The 24124-nt window shown below is 41.3% G+C and overlaps 2 protein-coding genes across 7 annotated transcripts in view; one reads left to right on the forward strand and one right to left on the reverse strand.

The window, feature by feature from the left end:
• On the forward strand, positions 1 to 19414 carry LOC307214143 (arylsulfatase D-like). Of its 2 annotated transcripts, XM_079972746.1 has the most exons (10): positions 1 to 415; positions 2536 to 2676; positions 3099 to 3220; positions 3669 to 3791; positions 4817 to 5240; positions 7795 to 7931; positions 8683 to 8817; positions 9843 to 10005; positions 11801 to 11922; positions 17330 to 19414. In XM_079972746.1, the coding sequence occupies exons 1-10, from the start codon at positions 384 to 386 to the stop codon at positions 17704 to 17706; spliced, it is 1776 nt and encodes a 591-aa protein (XP_079828872.1). In that variant the 5' UTR covers positions 1 to 383; the 3' UTR covers positions 17707 to 19414. The 2 variants fall into 2 exon arrangements, with proteins under 2 accessions (XP_079828872.1, XP_079828873.1); XM_079972747.1 differs by lacking the exon at positions 2536 to 2676 and having other exon boundaries at positions 3 to 415.
• GYG2 (glycogenin 2) overlaps positions 17884 to 24124 on the reverse strand; it is an 18782-nt gene continuing 12541 nt past the window's right edge. For 4 of the 5 annotated variants that reach the window (XM_079972898.1, XM_079972899.1, XM_079972897.1 and 1 more), the window contains exons 9-10: positions 21940 to 22044; positions 17884 to 21085 (exon numbers count right to left, since the gene is read on the reverse strand). In XM_079972898.1, the coding sequence (XP_079829024.1) occupies positions 20924 to 21085; positions 21940 to 22044 (267 nt within the window). In that variant the 3' untranslated portion in view covers positions 17884 to 20923. The remainder of the gene's footprint in view (positions 21086 to 21939; positions 22045 to 24124) is intronic. The other variant, XR_013837868.1, reaches the window with a different exon arrangement.

Genomic DNA, 24124 nt, shown 5'->3' on the forward strand with positions numbered 1-24124 from the left:
AAAATATATATATATTTTTCAGCTGTCTGGAAATTTGGTATTGTGAGCAAAAAGAAGAGAGGAAACAAAATATAATAAAATCCTACTTGCTTCAGGAACAAAACTTCCTGTTGGCACGGTGAAGGTTTTTCTCTGAGTGATTGGGTGCAACAGAAGCTGCTATAAAGGCCACTAGAGCAGTTGAAAAGCATAACAGTGATTGCTTTCCAAGAGTGGACTTTGTCTGTAGCTGCTCAAGGGTTCGTGTCAATTTGTAATAGCCATCTTGTTTCACAATCCACCGATTTACTTGGCAAGCTATTAAGTAAGCAGATGGTTGGGAAAACAGCCTTGCGAGCTGTCAAAAATCGCTATATCACCTCCAAACGCCTAGAGGACTGGGGATGGATCACAAATTGAAGATTAGGCTCTCCAGGTAAGTGGAAAGCATTCCTTTTTGAAAAAGGAATCGTTCTCTTTCTATATTTTAAATAGCAACTAATGCTGATCCTTGCCAATTAGTTTTTCCAGTGCTTTCTGGTATTTGCAGCAATGGCTAGACAGCATATTTCTCATTGTGACCCTGCACTCTGTGCAGGCAAACCCAGACAGAATTAAAATAATCTCTCTGTTTCCTGATGTCCGGTTGATTGGTGGTGAATGTGGAAGTAACTACAGTATGCAGGGGATTTTTCTGACCAAGACTGAGCTATATTTTTGAAACAGTAAGGGAATGTAGCAAGTAGTTAACTTCTAAGATTTCTTCAGTACTGTGTCCCATTGAAGCCCTATGTGGCGATCACACAGGGTCCCCGGATATTTGACAGTGTATTGATCCCTGTGCCACCACTATGATCACTTCCCCGCTGCCACCAACCCATTTCTCTCGGGTACACACTGAGTCCACACAGTTGTTAACATTAAAACAAATAATCAAGTTTATTTTATAAGCATGAACAAGTTTATGGTTTCAGATAATTTTTCTTGTCAGTTTCTTATCCTTAGTTTCTATACTGGCCTATAGCTTCCTAATAACTGCTAACTGATTATCCCAACTGTCTATCTGACTCCTCCTATCAGTTTCTTTCACTCTCTCACATCAAAACTCAACCAACCCACAGACTTATCCTCCCTCTTCCTTCTCCAACTCCCAACTGACTTCCACACAACTCCAGCTCTAACTCTGACTCCTCCCCTGGGGTTCCCCACTGGCCAATCACTTCACACTCATTTAACCCTTTCCTTATCACCCACCTAGGAAGGCAAAGGCCACACCCTATTCAAGTAAGTTTTGTTGCGTCTGAGGGGGATGGGATTGTATGCACTTGAATACATAAATAACTGTGCAACGGCTCTAAAAACGCCTCTCTTTAAACATGCAAATCAGTAAATAACACAGTGAAAATGCTACTTGTGTTGAGTACTTTTTAAATGTGTCAGTGTTACTCCCCAGAGCACTGGTATACTTAATTCATTGTGGTTTTGGAGTTTGTGGTTGTAACTTTTTTTTTGTTAAAGTCCATTGTGCTGTACATGCCAGATTTATTCTATAGATGTCTGTCATTTGATTTGTAGAAGAAATTTATGGTGGTGGGAAATTGACACATCACAGAAATTGGGGGTAGCTAAAATGGGGACAAACATGTGCATACACAATGTACTATAAAGTGTGTTTCTTAGTGAAGTTGTTATGCATTTATTTATTGGTTGAGGTGGGGGAACAATCACATTGGGGTGGTAAGTGGGGAATGGTATGCCTTGTATACCTGAGCAAAACAGACCCCTCGGCACCATAAAGGGGCCTGAATATGGTGGGTCATGTCTATTCCTTATTCCTATTGTTTGGGTAGTGGATGGGGTATGGAAATAACTATAAGGAAAGTTAGTAGCTATAACTAAAAACACGGGGGAATTTTAAATATGATCACCTACTACAAGGTCTGCAGATGCCTTACCTCATGATAAAGACTAAAAACCTATTCCATAGTATCAGGGGTAAAGGGCATGACTTTAACTCTAAAACAAACTTTACATTATCATCATCACACACCCCATCATGCCACAAGTTGGAAGAACTCAAAACATGTTCCTTCAGGTCAGGGACATTCAGGTCATGTTCAAGAAACCCTAAAGCAAGATTTTCTCTGTCTCTCTCCCTCTCTCTCTCCCTCTTCCTCTCCCTCTCTCTCATATCAACACTTTTTTATTTCAGTCAATGACCAGTACAGAAGATAAGAAGACAGCAAACCACAATAAAATAAATTACGTATACTATTACATGTGAAGTTTAAAACAATGTAAGATATTAAAAAGCAAGGGGAAATATAAAATAATTATATTAAAATGTTTTTTTTAAAAAAAACACACAGGGTAAGGTGTTAATAATTCTAAAATTAAGACAAGATCCTGTGCCGACAAGCTATTGCTGCCACACAAAAACTAGCTACCTTGGCGGTGATCTCGGGAAACTGGTGAGGCAAAAGATAATTGATATAAAACACTTCAGATCTTCCTGGTATACTTTGTAAAATGATGTTTTGGTGGTTGTTTATGTAGATGCAGTCTAGCGATTTTGCTAGTTTCCTCCTTATTTCCCCAAATGTGTGATGCGGCCGTGTCAAGACCCAACATTTTGTTGATAATGGCGGATGACCTTGGCTATGGTGATTTGGGATGCTTTGGTAACGACACACTCAAGTAAGTGTCATTTTGTGACTTGAGATCATGCACTCAGCTCCACCCACAAAGTTGCACCACTCGTCCTGTTCCTCCCCAGGCTCACCTTTTGCTCTTGGGGGCAGCTCCTATTCACCCCAATGGCTCCTTGTTCAATTAACCACCACAATGTAAATCACAGTTTTGTACAGTGTCACTGCGTTACTAGAGCCTGATGACTTGGGTCATGAAATTTAGCCATATTGCTTCTATGGTTTCATCTCTACAGCCTAGAGAATTTTTTAGTAAGTGTTTGATACAGTTTCTAAATAAACCCTTTGTTGCTTCTGCAGCCCTCAAGATGGAGCTGTGACCCAAGAAAGGCTTCACGAAAAGGTTTCTGCAAATGACAGGGGACCATGCAGTATTCCCAAACTAAAGTATTTCTTTGTTCTACATATTAGGACTCCTAATATTGACCAGCTAGCAAGGGAAGGAGTGACGCTTACTCAGCAGATTGCTGCAGCTTCGCTTTGTACCCCAAGCAGAGCAGCTTTTCTGACTGGCAGATACCCCATCAGATCAGGTTTGGCGCTCTCTTTAAATGGTTGGCTGGTGTTTGGGTGCACAGAGGATTACCCTAAGCGATAACCAGCCCTGATGCAGATCGGGGGGAGGGGGAAGCATATGCACACACATACACAGACCTCTTTCGGGGCTCTGCAGTTGTGTGTGCATTTTTTGCATAGCTGGACCTAGCATGACAAGATCCTGTCAGTCACACCGCCTGGCCAGCTGTCATGCAGCACAGGACTCCAGGAGTCTTTTCACACAGGCACAAGTCTCTACCCAGTGGTAGCACAACTGTGTTGCATGCAGAAGTTTCCAGGTTCAATCCCCATCATCTCCTGGTTGGGCTGGGAGGGAACCCTGCCTGACCTGAAGGGTTAATTAACCGCAGCCCAGCCAAGTCAGTGTGATAGCAGCTGCCACTTATACTAAGGCTCTTGCCCCCAATTCCTTTTACATGTTAGGTATGGTGTCTAGACATGAGCCCCGTGTCTTAGCGCGTACTGGTGCTTCTGGAGGACTCCCCACGAATGAAACAACATTTGCTAAGTTATTACAGCAACAGGGCTACACCACAGGCCTTATAGGTACAGTATCCCATTGACATATTCCTTCCATTTTTCACTGACACATCTGAGCTTCAGTTTGATCAAAAATTTCATGGTTGTCACTGCCTTCTTGGGATCTCCAGCTGACGAAGTTAAATTAGAGGGCAAGCCAAAAAAAAATTATTGGGACAGAACTACCTAAATCGTATAGAAATTTATTTATGTACAGTGGTACCTCTGGTCACGTACTTAATTCGTTCCGGAGGTCCGTTCTTAACCTGAAACTGTTCTTAACCTGAAGCACCACTTTAGCTAATGGGGCCTGCCACTATTGCTGCGCTGCCGCCACGCGATTTCTGTTCTCATCCTGAGGCAAAGTTCTTAACCCGAGGTACTATCTCTGGGTTATTGGAGTCTGTAACCTGAAGCGTATGTAACCTGAAGCGTATGTAACCCGAGGTACCACTGTATGCTACTACAGCAGCAACAATGCCCCAAAGTGGAAAGAAGCAGAAGTCCCACTAAAGGAAGAATGGATACAAAAACTTACGGAATATGCAGCAACGGCGAAACTTACTGGAAGAATAAGAAATCAAGATAACAAACTGTTTATAAAAGAATGGAAACGTTTTATTGAATATTAAAGATAAATTGTAAACAGATAAAAACATTAGCAGGATTGTTGTAATAACCTGAAGTTTTATAAGAGTATATATTTACAGTAGATAATTAAATGGGGAAGTTAAATGAATTTGGATATGCAGAAGATATTGAAAAATAAATTTAAGGAACCGCAGAAAGAGGGGAAAGTCAAATTTTGAAATGTCAAATTGATTGTAAAATTAATGAAATGTATAAACTTGAAAAGTATAAATAAAAACTTTAAAAAAATATTAATAAAATAAATTAGAGGGTGAGCAGGCAGAATCAAGGGGGCAAGCTATTTTGAACGGAGGACAGGGTTTGCTTATATTTTTCCAATATAAATATTATGTGTATTAAGTTGCTTATTGGTAATTTACAGGATTCATGGTTTCTTTAGCTATCATTGTTTATCTTTTCAGGAAAATGGCACCAAGGCATGAACTGTGAATCCCACAATGACCACTGCCACCACCCTTTAAACCATGGCTTTGATTACTTCTATGGAACCCCTTTTACACTTGTGAATGAATGCCAGGTTAATAAGGATCCTGAGATGAATGTCCAGCTGCAAGCTATGTATTGGTTTTACACCCAGATGGCAGCTCTTTTGGTGTTCACTCTTGTGCTGGGACAAACTACTGGTTTGTTCTATGTGAAATGGAAAATAATTGCCTTCACTGCTTCATGTGGTATCCTATTTTTCATCTCCTGGTTTGCCAATTATGGATTTGTAAGATACTGGAACTGCATCATGTTGAGAGATCACATCATTACTCAGCAGCCAATAAAGCTGGAAAATGCTGCCTCCAGGATATTGAAAGAGTCAACCTCATTTATTAAACGGTAACCCATTAAAATTATTTAACTGCTTTTCAGATTTTGAGAGGAGTGGACTGATTTTGAAACCTTTGTCGTCCGTGCTTAGGATAGAGCTAAGATTACCTTTACTAGTGTGTCAAATCACTGCATTGCTCAGTGGCATGTTTTTCAGATGATTTTGCATTGATACAAACTTATAGGACAGAGCTTTCCAAACTTTTTATGCTTCATTTTGCGACACAGTAATTCAGTTTTGCATCATTCCGCGACACAGTAATTCAGTTTTACTAGCAAACGGGAGGTTAAACTGACCCCTTTCCAGCCCTGGGAGGACCATGGGGAGTGTTCGCACGACACACCTGCACACTGCAGCCGACACACTAACACGTGTAGGCAAACTAAGGCCTGGGGGCCAGATCCAGCCCAATCACCTTCTAAATCTGGCCCATGGATGGTTGGGGATCGGCATGTTTTTACATGAGTAGAATGTGTGCTTTTATTTATAATGCATCTCTGGGTTATTTGTGGGACATAGGAATTCATTCATTTTTTCCCCTTCAAAATATAGTCCAGCCCCCCACAAGGTCTGAGGGACAGTGGACCGGCCCCCTGCTGAAAAAGTTTGCTGACCCCTGTACTAACGTATCGTGACACACAGTTTGCAAAGCTCTGATTTAGGATCTGGGTACCTTGCTGAAGTATTGGTGCATCTCAGCCAAGGTGTCCACATGTTCAACTGTGTGCATGTGGTAAAAGAAACTATGTGTGTGAAATGTGAATTTTCCTTTGCGCTTTGATTGGGCTCAGATATTCATTAAATTAAGTGTATAAGAGAGAAGTGTGCAACTTGTAAACATGATGGGTTGGATTCCCCTAAGAAACTTCATCAACCGAAATCCTCTGCAAGGATTTCTCTCTGCTGGTGCAACAGGATTCCCTTCTCCTAGATGTCCCCCAAAATTGGCTCAAGAGTCTGGAGAACTCAGAACAGTGCATGGGGAGGAGAGGGGGGATTGTTCCATCTGGCAAGCTGAAATGCTTGCACAGACAGAACAATTTAAAAAGTGTGATTTGAATTCTACCCAAAGTTCTTCACTAATTTGGGCTGAACCACTGGCAGCAAGCATAAGGGTAATAATACCCATAAAGTCCTGTTGAGTGTTCAGAGTGTTGAGTGTACATTATTCTTGTTGTGACTCTTTCACAACAACTATGTATGAAGTAGTTGAATATCATCATCATCATCAACATCATCATCATCATCATCTATTTTGACCTTCAATGTAAATAAAATAAACAATCTGGTATTGTGGAAGGATTGTCAATGTGCCCTTAAGATGTTGTTGGACTATAGCTCCCATTGTTATACGTGTAGTACTTCATAAAGGGGCCCTAAAAGATGCTTATGAAAGGTGGGAAGTTTGGTAGGAGCCAGACTGAGCACTTTGTTACAGAAAATGTCTTTAAACTGTTTCTTCCCACCACATCAGAAGTTTCTCTGGACACTTAAGAGAAGCATCCATGTATGATAAAATTGTAAAGAAAACTACGGTAATAATAAGTTGTAGGTTGACTAATATGGTGCAGCACAAATATAGCATCACAGGTGCATTTAAACCAATATCTTATTACATACATAAAAAGGTAAAAGGACCCCTGACCATTAGGTCCAGTCGTGTCCAACTCTGGGGTTGCGATGCCTATCTCACTTTATTGGCTGAGGGAGCCAGTGTACAGCTGGTCATGTGGCCAGCATGACTAAGCCACTTCTGGCAAACCAGAGCAGCACATGGAAACACCGTTTACCTTCCCACCGGAGCGGTACCTATTTATCTACTTGCACTTTGACATGCTTTTGAACGGCTAGGTTGGCAGGAGCTGGGACCAAGCAACGGGAGCTCACCCTGTTGCGGGGATTCGAACCGCCGACCTTCTGATCGGCAAGCCCAAGAGGCTCTGTGGTTTAACCCACAGCGCCACCCGCATACATACTCCTAGTCTAAAGAAAGAAAACAATATAATCCACAAGGGGAAAAGCAGTGGAGCTGCAACACTCTTAGAAAATAGAGATCAATTACAAAATTCTTACCTATTGGGTATCTGAAAAGGCTCTTACAGCTTCATTGATGTTCACATGTGCTGAAGTGCAAATGTGTATGCCTGAATATGTGTGTAAATGTAAGCATGTGGTACAGCCAACACAACAAATTTAGGATCAGCAATTCCCATGCTTTAAGTATGAAGCTCATAAGCTTTGCCAAATGCAGTTGCTCAGAGTTTTAGGGTAGCAGTCAAGAGGAAACTCAGCAGTGGAAGGTCCTTAGCTCACAGCATTTCAGTCTGGCGGGCACTGCTTATCATAACAATGACCATGAAGCATGGTAACAGTGGTGATAATACTGACTGGCTGAATGGGCTAAAACCTACTCCTTTTGTAACATTTCAATCTCATTAGTGTGTATGGAAAGATCTCTGTGTCTGTATCTGTTCAGATCTTTGCTCAGCTATGAATTCCACATAGCTAATGGATGCTTTTGTTTTTGTTTTAAAACAACATTTTTAAACATTTTTCCCCCAGAAACAAGCAAGGACCGTTCCTCCTCTTTGTTTCTTTGTTACACGTCCACACACCCTGTTTCACCACAAAGACGTTTCATGGAAAAAGCAGGCATGGTTTATATGGAGACAATGTAGAGGAAATGGACTGGATGGTGGGTGAGTAGCACTTGTGGTTATTGATATTTTTCTAAGGACCAAAATAGTAGCCTTCCTTGGACCTTTTCTTCTTTTTCCTGAATTTGTAACTTCCTTGTTGTCTTTCAACTGATTGTAGCGTTTTTGTAACTTCCTTGTTGTCTTTCAACTGATTGTAGCGTTTTTGTAACTTCCTTGTTGTCTTTCAACTGACTGTAGCATTCAGCTTAGCACTGGAGAACAGAGATTCATAAATCTGATAACTCCCCTTCCCTGTCATCAGTTCCTTGAAACACTTCCTGAAACTGTGGCAATGTCATTTCAACATCTGGAAATGACAGATAATCCTCTCTATATTGATTTTACAAGCTTATTTATTTATATTTTATTGAAACAACTTATATGCTGCTTAACTACAATAGTATCTAAAAGCAGTTTACAAAGATACAATGCAAAAAATAAAAACCAGTTAAAACTATGAAATCAAACCACCAGTTAAAATACTACCTGGAATTATTATTATTTTTAAATCTTCATTAGATGCTGGAAGTGCAACAGGGAGGAGGCCTGCCTGACCTCAGATGGAAGGGGGCACCATAAAACTGGGCCCACAATATTAAGCTCATATCTTCTGAGGGATATGAGCCTTGAATCCCAAAAGACATCTGTGATCGGGCAGGGATATACTGTAAAGGATTCTGTAGTCCTTGAGGTATCCTGGACCCAAGTATTTGGCTTAAAATTAACTCTTGTGGTTCATCCAACTCTGCAGGGGAAATTCTTGCTGCTGTTGACAAAGAGGGCTTGAGGAACAACACTTTTACTTACTTTACTTCTGACCATGGCGGCTTTTTGGAGGCTAGAGAGGGTATTACCCAGCTAGGTGGCTGGAACGGTATATACAAAGGTAAGGCAGCTTTCCTTCAATTCTCCATGCCCTTGTATAGATTACTGTACTTCAATGTGCCTGTGTGTCTGGAAACTTCCATGTGTACAGAACAAAGCTTTGAGAGGGCAAACTGGGCTTCTGAATTACAAACATATAATGCTGCTACAAAGGCATGTTGACTGGCTCCCAAAGTAAGGTAAAGGGACCCCTGACCATTAGGTCCAGTCGTGACTGACTCTAGGGTTGCAGCGCTCATCTCGCTTTATTGGCTGAGGGAGCCGGCATACAGCTTCCGGGTCATGTGGCCAGCATGACTAAGCCGCTTATGGCGAACCAGAGCAGCACATGGAAACGCCATTTACCTTCCCGCCGGAGCAGTACCTATTTATCTACTTGCACTTTGACGTGCTTTTGAATTGCTAGGTTGGCAGGAGCAGGAACAAAGCAACGGGAGCTCACCCTGTGCGGGATTCGAACCGCCGATCTTTTGATCAGCAAGCCCAAGAGGCTCTGTGGTTTAACCCACAGCGCCACCCGCATCCCATGGCGCCCAAAGTGGGTTGCAACAAATCATTATGACATAACATTAGCATTACAAAATTTAAAATAGTGGTTAAAAAATAATAGCATCAGTGGCTTAAAACTGTTCTTAAATAGAACATCCATAAAACCACCTGGATCCCCATCCCCCAAGTCTTTAGGATTTCTTAAATGGCCAAAGAGTGGGGGACTTATGAATTCATCTTGACCATCACAGATATGGGAGATCCCTGATATTCGCCAAGCTTACTGCTTTCATGGGTGAATCACAAAACAGTGCCTTGGATATCAGTCTTAAAGCTTGGGCAGTTATATATATATGAACTTATTTATGTCAAGAGCCTGCACATCCTCTTTATCAATATGTGTGTTCTTTCATTATTCATGCTGGGCTCTAGGTTTTTAAAAATGCGTTTAACAGCTGATCTCCACTCTGACGTTCTCCACACTGAACTATGATGAATTCTAATTATCTTTCTCTTCTATTACTTCTTCTTTGGCAGGTGGAAAAGGTATGGGAGGCTGGGAAGGAGGAATCCGTGTGCCTGGAATAGTTCGGTGGCCAGGGATAGTCCCTGCTGGCAGTGTTATTGATGAACCAATAAGTCTTATGGATATTTTCCCCACAGTGGCTCACTTGGCTGGGGCATCCATCCCACAAGACAGGTACAGAATACCGGTCTGAAAGTAGATCAAGGCGATTTGGATTTTAGCCATTAAAATTTGCAAAAATGAATATATAATCCATAGCATCATCCATTTGCTTGGCTTCCTGACATGTTTTAATCCGGAAACATCTTAAGTGATTTCATCTACAGGTATTCTGTAAAGATTGCATTTTAAAAATATGCTGGCCTGTTAAATTCAAATGGATTTCTCCATATAAGGGCAAACGCCTGTTGAATCATAGAATTGTAGAGTTGAAAGGATCATCTAGTCCAACCCCCTGCAATGCTGGAATATTATTCCACATCATGTGCTTTTTTATTTTCCCAACAGCATTTAATATTTTAGGATTCCCCTCCCCTTTTCTCCATTTCAAATGGGCTCAAGCCCATGACCTTGAGATTAAGAATCTTATGTTCTACCAACTGAGCTATCCCAGACTTTGTAAAATACAAAATCAAATGTAAATCTTTCTATTACAAGACCACGTATTTAAATAGAAGGCAGGGGGCTTTCTTGGTAGTGGCGCTTACCCTGTGGAACTCCCTCTCGTCAAGGAAATAAACAACTATCTGACTTTTAGAAGACATCTGAAGGCAGCCCTGCTCAGAGATGTTTTTAATGTTTGATGTCGTATTGTGTTTAAATTTGTTGGAAGCTGCCCAATAGGTAGGAATTTGGGACATATGGTTGACATCGTTATGCCTGATCAATTGCACAATGGACTTCTGCTTGCCTGACTACCTCAGAAGCTCACCACCTCTACTCCAGTGGGTCCACCAACCATCCAGATTGGATTCTGGAGGATGGATAGAAAGCTGCAGTTGGTAGGAGAAGGGGGCAATACAAGGGGCAAGTGTCTTATGTGAGTGGAAGTTGGCTCATCTGTTGATGAGTATTACCTTATGCATTTGCCTGACTGAAAACTGTTCATTCAACTAAATGGAAAAATTGTTAGTGCCAAGACTAGCGCAACTCCTAAGGCAGAATAAGGACTCTTACAGGAAATATGGCGGCACAGAGAAGATCCTGTAAATCCTGTATCCTCTTTCTTTCCACCCTTCCTTCTATCCTGGCACATTTTGCCCTGAACTGTATGTAGTAGTAGAGGGCCAGGCTCAGGGTGGCTAACAAGACCACATATTTAAATAGAAGGCAGGGGGCTTTCTTGGTAGTGTCGCCCACCCTGTGGAACTCCCTCTCGCCAAGGAAATAAACAACTATCTGACTTTTAGAAGACACCAAATATAAATTACAATAAAACATAATAGAAAAAAAGAAAAAACAGTTACTTAAAATACGGCTGAAAATACAGCTGAAAATGCAACCTCATTCTAATAGTAGCCCATAAATCAAGGACATAAAGGAAGGAAACATCAGATATTCACCTGAGCCAGCTATCCATGCTGGTCCTACATGGGCCAGCAAAAAAGCCAAGGGAAAATTTATATACCAAATCCCATACAAAGGGTCAGACTGAGTCCAAGCCAAAGGCCAGGCGGAACAGCTCCATCTTGCAGGCCCTGTGGAAAGATGTTAAATCCCGCAGGGCCCTGGTCTCTTGTGACAGAGCGTTCCACCAAGTCAGGGCCAGTGCTGAAAAGGCCCTGACTCTAGTTGAGACCAATCTAACCTCCTTGAGACTCAGGACCTCCAAAGTGTTGTTATTTATGGACCTTAAAGTCCTCCACGGGGCATACCAGGAGAGGCAGTTCCTTAGGTATGAGCTAAAGAATCAGTCATCGGCCTATGCTGTACAGTACTACTTTACTAAATGTATTATTACTTTTCTTAGGGTGATTGATGGAAGGAACCAGATAGCTTTGCTACAGGGAGCGGTGCAGCACTCAGAGCATGAATTCATGTTTCACTACTGTGGGTCGTACTTGCATGCGGTGCGCTGGTACCAGAAAGAGAGTGAGTAGAAAATATTCTCCTTATATCAGGTATTGGGTCACTGAAATAAAATGCGTAGCTCATGATTCAGTGTGGCATCTTGACACCAACTTGCTTGCTTCTCAGACTGTGTGCACACCATACATTTAAAGTGCATCATGGGAACTGTAGTTTATTAAGATGCTGGAGATTTTTGCTCTGTGAAGGGTAAACTACAGTTCCCAAGATTCTTTGGGGGCAAGCCATGCAGTTTAAATGTGCTCTAAATGTATGGTGTGTCCACACAACTGCACTCAAAGCTATAGGTTGTGCTGTATGGATTTCACTATTAGAAACATGAGGATTTGGTACTGGGTAGCCTATTATCCATTTCTGGATCGAGTATCCATTTCTGTCTATTATGACTGCTAGGTTGAGATTGAAAACATTTTGGAAATGCTTGGTGAAATCTCAAAAGCTGGAATGGATTCTACCTGTGAGTTGCCAATAGCAAGCTCACACACTCGCTAACCTGTATCAGAGCATTGAGTATCTTCACGCACTAACCACAATGTACACAAAATAATGTGCGAGACATTCTATATCTGTGTATATCCATTCTCTATGAACTGACTGTCTGGGGGGGTCACAAAGGGGGCAAAACAATGTTTCTCTCCTGAAGTCTTTCTCAAAAGTTGAGTCAGGTGACATGTTGAGTCAGCCACAGTTGGCCATGGGGAACCAACAACATTACTTGCTAATGTTATTTGCCTGCAGGCTGGTGAGTAAGATATGCACACTTCTCTGAAGGAAGCTCCATTGAACAGGGTGGGATTTTCATATGATTAAACATGCACAGCAGTAAGGGTTGAGCACTGATGACAAGAATACAACAATTTTGTGCCTGATGGATCTTGTCTGTTTTGAAGGAGTTGGGTTTGATAATTTTGACGGGTTTCTTTCAGCAGTACAGGTCTGGAATTCAACAAAATTAAGAAATCAATAGTACCAAGCTTAATCTTTGTACCAAACTAGAGAATATCAAACAAATAAATAAATAGACTTCTTCTTCTTCTTCTTCTTCTTCTTCTTCTTCTTCTTCTTCTTCTTCTTCTTCTGGAAGTGTGCATCATTCAGCATCCTTCTTTTCACCAGTTTGTTGGAATATATGGTAACTAGATGCTGAATATGTGTATTATAAGATATTCCACTAGAGGGCAAAGATATCCAAGCTTTCTTTGAACAAACATGTATTTTATTCTTTCCTTTTCCAATGCTTATTTTTCTGAAAAGTAGCTATCTTCACAGCCACAGAATTGCGAAGTGCTTTTGATGCCAGATTTTGAAAGTGATTCAGCTGCAGGTATTATAACCCCCATATGCAAAAACACAGTGTTTTCAGAAAGGGTGGAAATTCTTTTACACAAGTGCAAAAATGTAGTTGAATGCTTAGTTGAATACCACCCTTAATCTTTACTCTTCTTTTTTCAAGTCACTGATTTTTTTAAAAAAATATTCTAATCAGACCATTAGGTGCTGTGTGATTTTTTTAAAAAATTATATTTGTATTTCTTACCTATTGTAATTTATTGCAGTTTGCATGCCACAGAAATCAAATTGTAATACAATAAAATGCATACAAGATAAGAAATAAAAAGGAAAGCAACAGTTAAAAATCAGTTTGACTCCTTAATGCAACCATACATCCACAGACACACTACAGACCACCTGAGAGAAGCTTGCAGGCCACTGTTTTAAAGACCCTCTCCTGGAATCAGTGGGCTTTCTTATCTTCCATTCTTAAACTCGATACAATTAATCAGTATAAACACGTTTTTTAAAAAATATCTATCTTTAATATTGGAGATGAGATTTTTCTATGAGGTAGGCTCAGCCCCTTATAAGGTATCCTGATGCTACAGTTGAACACCTCCCAAAAATGGCTCCCTCTTCCTGATAGCTGCTCACCAGGGCTATTTTTAGAGCTAACAGTTTTGTGGAGCGGAAAAACAGAATTCCATATCTATCCTGTGGAGAAGCGTTCTTCCATGGCAACTAGCAATTCATCATTTTTGACAGAGCTGTATGAGGGTAAAGGCTTCTGAAGCAGCTCCAAGTACCTTGTCCTGGAAAATCTTCTGTTGGAAGAACCAAGTGGTTTAACTATCGTGAACAAATTTGACATCCATTCCAGTGAAAATTCCAAAAAGTGTTTGGAGGACCACATATTCATCAACTAGAAACTGAATATCTTTAGTTTTTTTTCTCTAAGGTGGTCTCTCTGGAAGGCCTATTATGTGACTCCAAAATTTCACCCGGGGGGGGGTGCTTGTTATGGAAGAAGACTGTGTCCGTGTTCTGGAGAGCGAGTAATTCACCACAATCCTCCCTTGCTTTTTGACCTCACATCATCCTTCTGAAACCAGTCCTTTTCCACCAAATTCTGAGCCACTTTTCAACACACTAGAACAGTGAAGTCAAACCGGTCGATCGTGATCTACTGGTCAATCGCGGGCGTTCCTGGTCGATCCTTGTCGATCGCGTGATCCCGATAGAGCTCCAATAATAATAATAATGAAGTGATAATGAAGATGCACTTATTTAAACAAATAAATTGTAGACTCCGATGACTTTTATAGAACTCCCTTCTTACTGGCCTAGTTCATGTGTAATGCTAAGTAATGGTTTGCTTAAAGAACCAAGTTGACTTGAAGATGATCAGACAAAGCCATGGCTTATCAGACAAAAACTGAACTAGGTGGACCATTCATCTGATTTGGTATAAGGCAGAATCTTACATTTGTAGCGGAAATAATTCTGCCCATGGTCGTGAATTCTGCATGTTCCTCTCAATCCAGAAAGAAGTGGTCACATTTTTAAATCATGTACATAATTTAATCATAGTTAAACCCCATTGGAATGGGACTTCAGTGCACCAAACTATGAACTCAGTTACACCTACAAGCATCAGCTCTAACCTTATAAACAGACCAATCTTCCACACTGCTAATGCGGAGAACTTGGATTTAAGCAGATTAATTTTCATTGAGAGCGATGGAGCTAAAGGAGCTTGGTCCTATCTAGGCCGTTTTTTAGCTGTTGACTGAATTGCTAGGCACCTAAAATAAACTACCAGCTTCCCAGTGTGAAGGTGAGATTATGCAGACCCCTACTGAGCTGAGCTCTTCGGAAATTTACAGGCTGGATACTGCGCCATGTTATAGGGCTTCTTTCCTACAGCAATCCATCTAAGTGTTGAAAGAGATAATCCAGAGATGAATTACAAGTTTATTCAACCCATGGCCATTAAGCTACTTTGCATGTAGCATTAAATGAGCTCTCTGCGGGCTGCTTCAGAGTGTATACCCAATTCTTCCTTTGCAGCCCTGGCATGAATTAAAAAAAGAATTCAGCCCACAGCTGCAAAGGATCAGGAGTTCATGTATGAGTACATTTCCTCTTCTTTTGAGTTTGATGTCATTACGGACGTCTGATAAGACAGTATGGCATGGGCCAAATGAGGGGGTCTGCCAGGCCTGATTATTCTAATTAGGCCCATGGACTAGGAGTTCCCCACCACTGCATTGAACTGTGGTTTAAAATAAGCTATAGTTTACAATGAACTAGCATGATGGGAGGAAACCAACCAGCAGATAGGTTGCCATTATGCACAAACCGGCATCAATGGTTTGTTGATGATGGCAAGCCAAGGTTTGTTTTTCCTAGTATGGTGAAGAAAAGTACAAGGGAAGGGGGATGCTGTGGGGATATTTGAGCAGTGTGTAAAATGCAACAAAGGATACTCAGTTACTTAGTTCCATGCTGTTCCTTAGATGAGACAACTGCATTCTTTCAGTCTAATTCTTTGTTTTTTGAAAAATAGCTTTTTGGTTTAAATTACAAAAAAACCAAAAAACCCACATCATTTCATTACTTTCCCTTGGTCATGTTAAAGTGCATAGGGCACCCAAAATATATTTTTAAAAGGCTACCACCTTTGCTTCTCTTGTCTGGCTCTCATTGATCATATCCGCAGTGTATTACATCTTTTGCAACATTTGTATAGCCCCCACTCTTCCAACGAGGATGAATTTTAGTCATATTTTTTTTTTGCCAGTGCCTAAAAGTTCAAGCAGGCACACTTCACATTTGATGTGTTTGTGATTTTTTATTTTTTTTTTAAATCAGTATTGTGTCAGGTACAAAAATTAGCATGTATCACATCAGAGTTGGTGCAACAACTCTGGTGCAAGGGAATGTGTGATTAAAACAGCAAAGGCTGCTTTATACTGAAATGTGATATGAAGGCAGAGGGGGTGGAATGGAAAAATTGAAGAAAAAATGGGTGGGGGATATTCCAATTCTTCTCCTGTCTTCACATCTCTAGTTCATACTACACACACACATTCATTAACAGGATTTACAGAGCACTCAAATGCTTTTCCCTTAAAAAATCTGCATCTTGTAAATTTCTCCCAATAAAGAACCAGTTCTTACAAGTCACATTGACAATAACATCTACAGATGCTACACACAATTCCCAAACTAATTAATATAATGAAAGACAGATATAGAAATCAAGAATATAAAATGTTTATTTCATAATGAACAAAGTTACAAAAATAAAGAAAAAAAGCAGGATTTCTCTATTTACAAAACCAGAAAGTAAAGAATTACCAAGTAACAAATATGGGTGAGAAACTGCTGATTGTGTTGGCAAAAGCAGTTCCCTCCTGCAGCAACGGTTATCAAGGAACTCTACTTAGGAAGAGCACAAGTAGTCAGTTTAGGACTTGTCCTTTCCCACTGTGAAACAGGGATGTTCACAGTAAAATACAGGAAGGGTGCAGAAATCTGTGAAAACTATTCTAATGCATCTCAAATTATAGAATGTTGTATACTTCTTCTTTTTTGCAGTAGTCTCAAGTTGCAGTTATAGTTAATTAAAATAATCATATTGTCCATTAGTGGCTCATTTAGAAACTTGTAAAGAGAATTATCCAGGCCAAATATAATTTTATAAGGATTTTTATTATGGCATCCATGTTTGTGGAGTCCACATAATGAGATGAAATCATCTTAGTTCATGCATTTGATGATGGGAACTTGCAACTACTAAGCACCCTTTTCACCTCCAGTACATTATGAAGCCAACATGCCCTCCTATTCTGCATAGCCTTTGATGTCCCTGGTTTCATTTTCACCCCCATTCCCATGCCTCCTACTCCCTCCTTTTATTTTTGCAATTCCCTTTGCACCCTCATTTTCACACTCAACCCTTTCCCCCCACCCCCTTCCTCCTTACTTTTCTTGACTCTCCTTGTACATAGAACAAATCAACAAAATCTATTTGAATTATTATATTTAAACCGAATCTCCAGAGAACGTCATGTTCCATCACTTTCGCAGTTATTGTATCATGGTGTTTTCGCTTTGCTTTCCCTTCCAGGTGGTCCAGTATGGAAAGTTCATTACACAACACCAATATTCAACCCCGAAGGCGCAGGAGCCTGTTATGGAAAGGGGCTCTGCCCATGTTCCGGAGAAGGTGTAACGCATCACGATCCTCCTCTGCTGTTTGATCTCTCAAGAGACCCATCAGAGGCTGTGCCTCTTTCACCGGACATGGAGCCCTTGTTCCACACAGTCTTAAAGCACATAGGCAGAGCTGTGGAGGAGCATCGCAGGACCCTCACACCTGTCCCACAGCAGCTCTCTTCTGGAAACAATATGTGGAAACCATGGCTGCAGCCATGCTGTGGGACCTTCCCATTCTGTTGGTGTGACAATGAAGAAAGTGATACCCATTCATATAAAGTGGGCTAGCAAAAATAATCCTCTTGCAATGAAACACTGTTCTTAGTACAGACAACACGAGCCAAGACATTCTCAGCTTTCTCTCATAAAGCAGCTGGGGATTGGAAGTGGGAGGTTTTTGTTGTTGTTGGTTAGTTTCCGTGTTATACCCATATGTGCCACTCTTCCTTATTACTGGCTTGTTTTCTTAAAAACAGCAGCCCCTCAGTGTCTCTCCATCCCTGCTTTGCTCAAACCTTAATAGAGAAGGAGCAGCTAAAATTATACAGGGAGACCTCCGTTCTCACTGTCTTGGCTTGTGTTGTCTGTACTATACTTAAAATTTGGATCAAGGAGCATCAAATGGGCAGAGAAACCCCAGGGCTGCACCAGATCTTTGCAGGATTAGATACAAAGTCTAATTACACTGGGGAACAAAAAAAAAATTGTTTTCTGTTGCATGAGGTTTTTCAACTGTTCTTATATGTTCTTTCAATGCTGATTTCAAATCTGAAATAGATTTTCGTGTACATGCTATGGTTATCTTTCAATTTCCGACTTTTGCCGATATGTCATATTTACACTGGGAATAAGTGGACACTGACACGTTGATCTACCCTAACCACATGGTAAATATTGTTTTGCAAAGTTAATTTTTGTAGTTTTGTAACCTAAATATTTGTATTTTTCAGATTGGACCATGGCTTCTTCAAGGAGACTGTATCCCAAGGGAATACTTTCTTTGCATACCTCCAACTGTACATAGATATACATGTCATCTTCAATGCTATACATGTCATCTTCAATGCTATACATGTCAGATTCATTGCTATACAAGTCACTTACATTTATACTCATATTGTACTACTTTGGCTATGTGTTTAATAAAATATTGAATTCTTGCATTGTGAAAAACAAAGATTATGGTGAAAAGTGAAAAACATGAATTGCAAAAATAACTAGAGCTTACAGAAGAAAACCAACTTCAGATATGAAATCAGCATGTCAAAATTAGGTTAGAATAACTGCAGGTGTCAATGCAACAAAAAATTTGTTCCCCAGTGTTATTCAGCATTCAGCTTCCTAAAATTTAGCAAACTCTTTCCCTAACTGTCCCCAATATATTGAAACTTTCACACAATATTGATAGGTGCATATAAACAGACTGAGTGCCTTCTGTCCTGGGGCTGTCCAAATACATGGGAACATAAGGGCTGCACTTCATGAAGAAGGTTGCAGGTTCAATTCCTAGTGTCTCCAAGTAGGGCTGGGCATATCTCCATCTAAAACCCTGGAGAACCAGTCAGTTCTAGACAACGCTGAGCTAGATGAACCAAATGTCTGACTTAGTACAAAGCCTACGTACCTATGTACATCAAGTTCCAAGGCAATTACCGTATTTTTTGCTCTATAAGACTCATTTTTTCCCTCCTAAAAAGGGGAAATGTGTGTGCGTCTTATGGAGCGAATGCAGGCTGCACAGCTATCCCAGAAGCCAGAACAGCAAGAGGGATTGCTGCTTTCACTGCGCAGCGATCCCTCTTGCTGTTCTGGCTTCTGAGATTCAGAATTTTTTTTCTTGTTTTCCTCCTCCAAAAACTAGGTGCGTCATGTGGTCTGGTGCATCTTATAGAGCGAAAAATACGGTATAAAGCAGTACAAAAGTCCTATATTAGCACCATTGTAGAAGGTGTTTGATTCCACGTGTCAACCATCTAATAAACTATCCACCTCCTCACCTTGTAAGCTATGGTAAGCTCTGAAGAAAGATGTACTTCAATTGTTCTCAACAGAAAAAAAATTAAACAGACTTTTAGTTACCCAAGAACCAAAAACAGAAAAGAAACTTCTTTCCCAAAACACACACATCCCGGTAATTCCTAAAAACAGAAAACTATGGCCATGGTCCATGAAATCATGGAATATACTAAAGATTCCTATAGGCTCGATGTAGCCCTATTCCGCCGCACATACCCCCCCCACCCAAATTTGCACATATGGGCACTATGCTAGGCCTTAGGAGGAGACCAGCACTTCCAGTTCCACCCTAGCATCTTGAGGTAATTTATGCTTCAGAGTATGCCCAACTTACAACAAGCAGGATTGGGTGGGGATACAGAAAGTATACAGAGACCGCCTTAGCAATCTACTGTACTGCTTGAGAGCACACCACAGGTAAATCAGGAGTAGGGAACCAGTGGCTCTCCAGAAGTTGCTATACTACAACACCCATCATTCCTGATCATCTGGGGCTGGCTGGGGCTGATGGGATTTTGAGTCCAACAATGTCTGGAGGGCCACTGGTTCCTCAGCCCTGAGGGCAGAGGGAAGGGAGAAAGACAAGTTTACTGAACACACAGTATGGATGGGTGTTAAAACACAGAGTCCACTGTGTGTACATCAGTCCTGCCTTAGAAGTCTTTGGACTTTTTATTTCCAATATTTGTACCTGCCAAACCGAAGAATCAAATAGGATGCCATATTTGGTTCATTAGTATAAAGCCATTTTTCATGCTCTCAGATGAAGGTGAGAATATTTCATGAGGCACTATAGATTAGTAATAAAAACAGGGGTTTGTTTTTAGCAGAGTGTACAGCACCCATCTGCATGAGAGAAAGAGAAAAGGGGGAGGGGAGGGGAGGGGGAGGGGAGGGAGAGGGGGAGGGGGAGGGAGGGAGGGAGGGAGGGAGGGAGGGAGGGAGGGAGATCTAATGGATTCCAAAGTCTTTATCATGCTTATCTATAGAAGTTGGTCCAAAACAAAAGTAAATAAATCCAAAAGAAAACAACATTGGTCCGACAAAACACACTGAGTTGCAAAAATGAGTGAAGATTAAATAGCTGCAGTACCAGTAGACTATGCAACTAGGCACTGTGGATTGTCCCACCAAAAACCACACAAGAAATGTAGACGAAAGGCCCCCTGGCATTTTCAGTTAAGCATTTCTCAAGTAGCTTTACTATACAAGCCTAGAAGATGCTGCCAGGCAGAATAATCAGTACTGGCTAAGCTGACCCAATGTTCTGACTCATGTATGGCAGTTTTATAAGCCCATTGTATTTCATTCTCTGGAAGCAATGCATACTGTCACAATGCATACACAGGTGCATTTAGCAAGCACAACCATTTTCATGGTGCTATTTTTGTTTGCATTCCCCCCTGCAAAACAGAAAGGGCCCTGGAGATTTCACAGATGTTGTAAATTTAAACAGCAGTCAGTCCCTGTAAGCGCATATGAGCAAGATCTATAATAAAAAGGAATCTAACTTCTTTTTAATGTTTTCAAAAGCATCTTTCCCCAGATAGTCAATGTGGCCTTCCTCCCATTTCCTTCGTTCATCTTCTGCACTTAGCACCTCCGGATTTGGCTGAATACATAGCTCTGAAACAGAGCTGGTAACGTCGTCCTGCAAAAAGGGAGATCAAGAAATGCCATTTGTACCGTTTTCAGGCAACACATAAAAGCCTGAAAGCTAGTTTCAAGATTCTGATAAAAGTGCAAACAGTTGACTTTTCAGTGCCCAGGGTAACTAGAAGATGAGCTATGTATTAATACAGAGAATAGAGTAGCTCAGGTTACTTGAGGAGTCTCCTTGATGTGCACAGATTGTTTGGTCTGAGTAGCAAAACTGAAGCATTTCCCCACACTAGGATTCTAACAATGTGAGGGAATGGAGGGGGGGTGCTCCCTGGTCCCCCACCCTCTCAAGGAGACTCCCTGTGCTATTTAGAACTTGGATCTTCTAGGGCTTGTATATGAGTAGAAATTGCACAGTGGAGAATGCTCAATGTTGCACAAGTTCAGTCCTCAAGGTATGGAAGGGATGAGTGCAAAGAGTAAAGCAGAATGGGCAGAGCCAGGCAGCAGCTCCCTGACTTCCATCCTCACATAATTGGAATCACCCAAAGGAGAAGAGCATCTGAACAGAGCTAGTGTCTCATAGCAAGTGTAAGCAAGCCGTAATTTTGGCTCCCGTCTTCCAAATACTTTGCTGTCATTCCCACCATACTGGACGTGTATCCCATTCAGAAATTTTCAGCTTCTTGGCTCTTCCCTTGCTCCCATGGCTCAGAATGCCTTCAGGTGCTTCATCCATTTCCCCTCCCCTTTTCTTCTTTTAAAAACAGAACAAAATTAGCGGATCATGTTGCTATTTGTCTGTACAGATTATCTTATGAAGATGCCCATTCCAAAATCACTGCTCTCAGATCAGAATGCAGAAATAAACATTGCCTCCAAAAGGTATATACTCATATTTACCATTTTCACTGTTTCCTGGGGAGTTGGGTTAAAAGTGGGCTCTGGAGAAGATTCACTTGGCTCAGCAATGTGGACCTCAAGACTGCCTTCAGCTTTCTGTACAGACTGATAAAAATAAAGTGCCTGTTTTACTGCTCATTCAGAAAAGAAGAGATCAGTTTTTATCAAAGCCATTATGGAGCCTGACCCATATCTTTAAATACATCATCACTTGGTCAATCATTTCTTTTTGGGAGTGGCTGCCGGGACCACATAAAACCGGTTCTGAGAGATCTGCATTGGCTCCCAGTATGTTTCCGAGCACGTTTCAAAGTGTTGGTGCTGACCTTTAAAGCCTTAAATGGCCTTGGTCCTGTATACCTGAAGGAGCGTCTCCACCTCCATCGTTCAGCCCAGACACTGAGATCCAGCGCCGAGGGCCTTCTGGCGGTTCCCTCATTGTGAGAAGTGAGGCTACAGGGAACCAGACAGAGGGCCTTCTCGGTAGTGGCGCCCACCCTGTGGAACGCCCTCCCATCAGATGTCAAAGAGATAAACAACTACTTGACATTCAGAAGACATCTTAAGGCAGCCCTGTTCAGGGAAGTTTTTAATATGCAATGCTGTACTGTTTTTAACACTTGATTGGGAGCCGCCCAGAGTGGCTGGTGAAACTCAGCCAGATAGGCGGGGTATAAATAATAATTTATTATTATTATTATTATTATTATTATTATTATTATTATTATTATTATTATTGCAAAGTAGAAGTAACTTACAGGTTCAAAATAAGCTGCAAAAAACAAAAGGAATAGGTGCAACTAACCTCTTCTGTTGTGATTCAGCTATTCAGAACATCAGTATGGTATGCCGCAACCCACAGAGATGTGTAGTGACCACTAACTAACATCCACTCTACCCTACTTATATACAATGAATGGGTGGTATCTCACTAACACTAGGGTTGCCATATTTCAAAGAGTGAACATCTGGACACAAAAGTTGTTGAGTTTGCCATACGGCCAGATTTTCCCAGACATTAAAGCAATTCCTGCCCAGAAACAGGGCAATGATTGAGAAATTCCAGACGTATGGCAACCCTAACTAACACAGCAATTTAAATTATAGGGAGTCAATATACACTGGGGTAAATTATGCTGGTGTAATGTACCCCTGTTCCAAACTCCATTCAAGAGTGGGGTCACTGCTGGTTGAGCCAGCCCAAGCCTGGCAGAGGGAGAGCAAGCCTTTAAAATAGAACTTGACTTACATGACCCTTTTCACCAGCATTGCTTCCTTTCAGTTGCTAGATCACATGACCAAGCTGAACTGAGTTTGGAACAGGAATAAGTCTCCACCGGCCCTGTCCTCTTTTCTCCCTTCCATAACATCTCTTTGTTGAGCTGGATGAACTGGAGTGGAAGACTTACAATGGTGCATCTCCAGGCTGAGCCAAGACTTTAACCAGATCAGCCAGAGATACATCTACTCCAAACTCAGTTTGTCCTGGTAGACCTTGGGTTTGTATTGCTCCCTGGCAAAGCAATCTGAAATATAGGAAACCAACTCAAATTATGCCAAGGTAAACACTCCCATTCCAAACTCCCTTCAGCAGCAGGGCTACTGTCATTTGAGCAGGCCTGAGCCTGGCAGAGGGAAAACAAGCCTTTAAAATAGTTGATAAGTCATGTGACTGAGCTGAATGAAGTTTGGGGTGGGGTATTTCTCCCCTTGCCCATCCTACCACACCACTTTTGGGGGACTTAGTTTGGTCTTGGCTTAGCCCTGGCTGAGAGATCCACTTGTTCCAATCCCTCACTGAGGACGTTCTTGGGTTTGGATTGCTTAAGATTCCAGCCAGAGTCACCCTAAAAAATCCTCATTTTTAAATGGGGTTCCTCAAACTTACTTAGCATGCATCATACCCGGAAGTGAGCAAACTTTTTTGGAAGCCAAACGTCCAATGCATCTTATATGGCTTCTGATTGAGTGCAGGAAGCTCCTGCGGCCAATCGGAAGCCGCGTCTTGGTTTTCAGATGGACTTCTGGAATGGATTTTGTTGGAGAACCAAGACACAACTGCAGTTCCAATGACTGCAACATAGCATGTTGTCAAGTAAAAGTATTAAGGATTAAACTGAATATAGTTTAATAAGCCCCATCTCTGCTCTGGAGAGAAGACACTGTTCCCAAAAGTAGTCAGAAA

The sequence above is a fragment of the Podarcis cretensis genome, assembly GCF_951804945.1.
Source record: "Podarcis cretensis genome assembly, chromosome: 4".
NCBI classification, from domain to species: domain Eukaryota; kingdom Metazoa; phylum Chordata; class Lepidosauria; order Squamata; family Lacertidae; genus Podarcis; species Podarcis cretensis.